Genomic DNA, 2,904 nt, shown 5'->3' on the forward strand with positions numbered 1-2,904 from the left:
CATAGTGTTAATGTAACATATGACCCAGATTATGTCACATATTTTCCTAACGACTTGCAGCTTTGCAGCAATACATGCCAGGTTGGATACTCATATATCACCGCTGAGCACTATATACTGTAACTGCAAGTACATATTCTACATATGTTGTGCTTGGTAATGAGAGAATTCCATTATTACCACTGTAAAATAAAGAGTTTTATGGTATATCTCAGGGAATAATTATATGCAAGCATAATCATACAGGTATCCTATTATGCAAACTGTTCTGTAAAATATCCAAGGTAAAACTGAGAACTAACAACAACAGAATATCCGTGGTCCCTAAGCAATTCCAGAAATCACTTTCTCATTGAGATATCAGATAGACTATAATGAACTGCAACAACTAGCAGGCCCTGCAGTTTTGTATGTCTCCCCCTGAAGCAAACAAACTAGTTGTTTATCTCAACTCACAATATATTTTATATCCCTTTTACAAATGACAACACTATGACCATGTGAAGACAGCAGTTTGAACTGAACAATTGTCACAGTTTGCTTTGAAATTAGCATACAGTGTTTATATCAGGTGATTCACTACAGTTCAGAGGCATACAGCCCTACAGTTTCACTGTCCCATACAGTACGGTACATGTCTTTCTAAATATGTTGAACTCCTGTACTCCAATATCACGTGAGTATCTAACCCCATTTATATCCAATCATACTCGCTAGTCGCACGCAAGAAACAGGTAATATCAAAGTTCCTAGCAACGGCTGAGGAAGTGATTTCACACCCAACTTGAGTTATCTTATCAGGTGAGAGTGAGAGCATCACATCCACTCAACAGTGGGTGAAATTCAGGGAAGAAGTCATCAATGACAGTTTTTATCTGCCACTTAGGAGGTGAATGGGAGGTGTGGTGCTCTGGTGACTCATACTAGTGAATGGATGCATCCCAAATGGTATCCAATTGCCTTTACAGTACATTACTTTTGACCAGAGCACTATGGGAATAGTGTGCTATTTGGGATGCAGACATAATACTCAATGGTTTAGTGGCTATTTAGTTAAGCATGTGAAACAAATGCAGGCTACCCATTAGGTTATAATGCAGTGAGAACAAGAGCAATTGGCTCCGCAAAGTGTGCAGAAAGGTGGAAGGGGAATACATCTACCCTTTTCATTACTACTGTATTGCATTTATGTGGCTACAGAAATGCATTTCCGATTCACAATGATGTGGGCCTTTCTGTGGTCTTGTTAATCAAGCCCTAGCCTAATTTAATGGGCTACACCTGTTGGGTGTACAAGACACATTACAAGCCCATTGTGGATGTTAGAGTATTAGGCAGGTAAAATGCAGGTTGGTTTTTGAATAGAACTTCTAACATCAGGTGAGAGTAAATACACTTTTATTCATATGTTAAAGAAAACAATAACAACAGCAAACTATATGGGCATTTGATGTGTATCCAATCTGAACTCAAAACAACTGCTGCTTTGAAATTTGGACTGGTATGGTAGCATCTTATGGTCTATGGATCTGGTATTTATTACCATGGAATTTCGACTATATCGATGGATGGCAATAGACTAGTTAATTGGCAACATAATGGTAGATGCACATAAAGTGGACCAGGAGGCTACCTTTGCTGAGAAAAATAAGCACGAAGGTAATGGAAAAAAAACTGTTTAGGTAAGAATCTCTCCATGATTGTTTGTCCCAGCACTGAATAGACCGAAGGGAGAAAGCCAGTGATTGTCACTGCAGAATTTAGAGCCCATGTTCCAAATTTTTGGTTGTTCAGAGTGAGTTGCTATTTGTTACTTTCGTCTCCAGGGAAAATGTCTTCGTACGCGGGCGGTAACTCGTTCGGGAGCGGGTAAGAAAAGGGGTAGGAATGGTTGAGCTCGGGATCCGTGGGTGAGTAACCCGGGAGATCGATAGACGGGTGCCCCCCGCATTGTACTTCAACACCTGCTTCGTCGAACACTTGAAATACCCCCAAGTTAATGTAGGAAACCGGTTGGAATTCGGACACGGTAAAGTCCTGCTCCTCACTGAAAATAATAGTCCCCACGCTTTGCCTCTGTGATTGCCTCCGTCTGTAAAACTGCGCTGTTTTGTACCTTTTGATGATCACCAAGTTCATAAGCCCGAGAAGGCATTCCAAAGTGCTAAGAATGGTTGAGATGACTAGACTTCTCTGATATTCCTTCAGTTGGTTGCAGATGGCGGTTAATTCCACTGAGTCTATGTCTAGGCAATAATGGGAATATTTGCGCTCCACCAGAGACACCGTGTCCCCGTCCACCACGGCTCCGGAGAAGGCGGTGAGAACTCCCAACAAAAACACCAGGATACCCAGGAGAAAGAAATTCCGACACCCGGGCGTCCCTTTGCAACAAAGCAGCGCAAAGCCCAGCAGCGCCTGCCCGAGTCCGACCAGTATCCCCGAGTAGAAAGCCCCGGCCGCGGTCGACAGGTGAAAATGCACTTTTACTTTGGTGCCCAGTGAGATACATTTGAATCCGACAACAACTTCGCTCACCGCGCAGACGAAGAGGAGGGCGCTGGAGACGATGGTACACAGTCCTTTCCCACTCAACTTCATTATATTCCTCCTCTGCCTCTCCCGGTCCCTCTCCCTCCTTCATCCTCCTTTGTCCTCCTCGTCAGCCCGTCTCGAAGCACTGTCAGAATGTGACATAATACGCCGGTGACTGCAGTTCAAAACCTGTATCTCCGGAGCTGTGTGCTCTCCCCCCCTTTCCCGCTGCTTCAGGGATGGATGAATTATTGATAGGAAGAGCGCGTTCCTTCTACGGTAGCGACCCCCAAAATCCAACTCAAAGGTAATGATCACCCTCATGACCCTGCTCGCCCCCCATCCACACTGTTATGCAAGCAGCCACAT

General features: G+C 43.9%; 1 protein-coding gene across 1 annotated transcript; it reads right to left on the minus strand.

The window, feature by feature from the left end:
* Positions 1-1,493: 1,493 nt before the first annotated feature.
* LOC139366019 (transmembrane protein 271-like) lies at positions 1,494-2,601 on the minus strand. The gene has a single exon (XM_071103098.1). The coding sequence runs from the start codon at positions 2,599-2,601 to the stop codon at positions 1,804-1,806; it is 798 nt and encodes a 265-aa protein (XP_070959199.1). The 3' UTR covers positions 1,494-1,803.
* Positions 2,602-2,904: the final 303 nt, after the last annotated feature.

The sequence above is a fragment of the Oncorhynchus clarkii genome, chromosome 14 (assembly GCF_045791955.1).
Source record: "Oncorhynchus clarkii lewisi isolate Uvic-CL-2024 chromosome 14, UVic_Ocla_1.0, whole genome shotgun sequence".
NCBI lineage: Eukaryota > Metazoa > Chordata > Actinopteri > Salmoniformes > Salmonidae > Oncorhynchus > Oncorhynchus clarkii.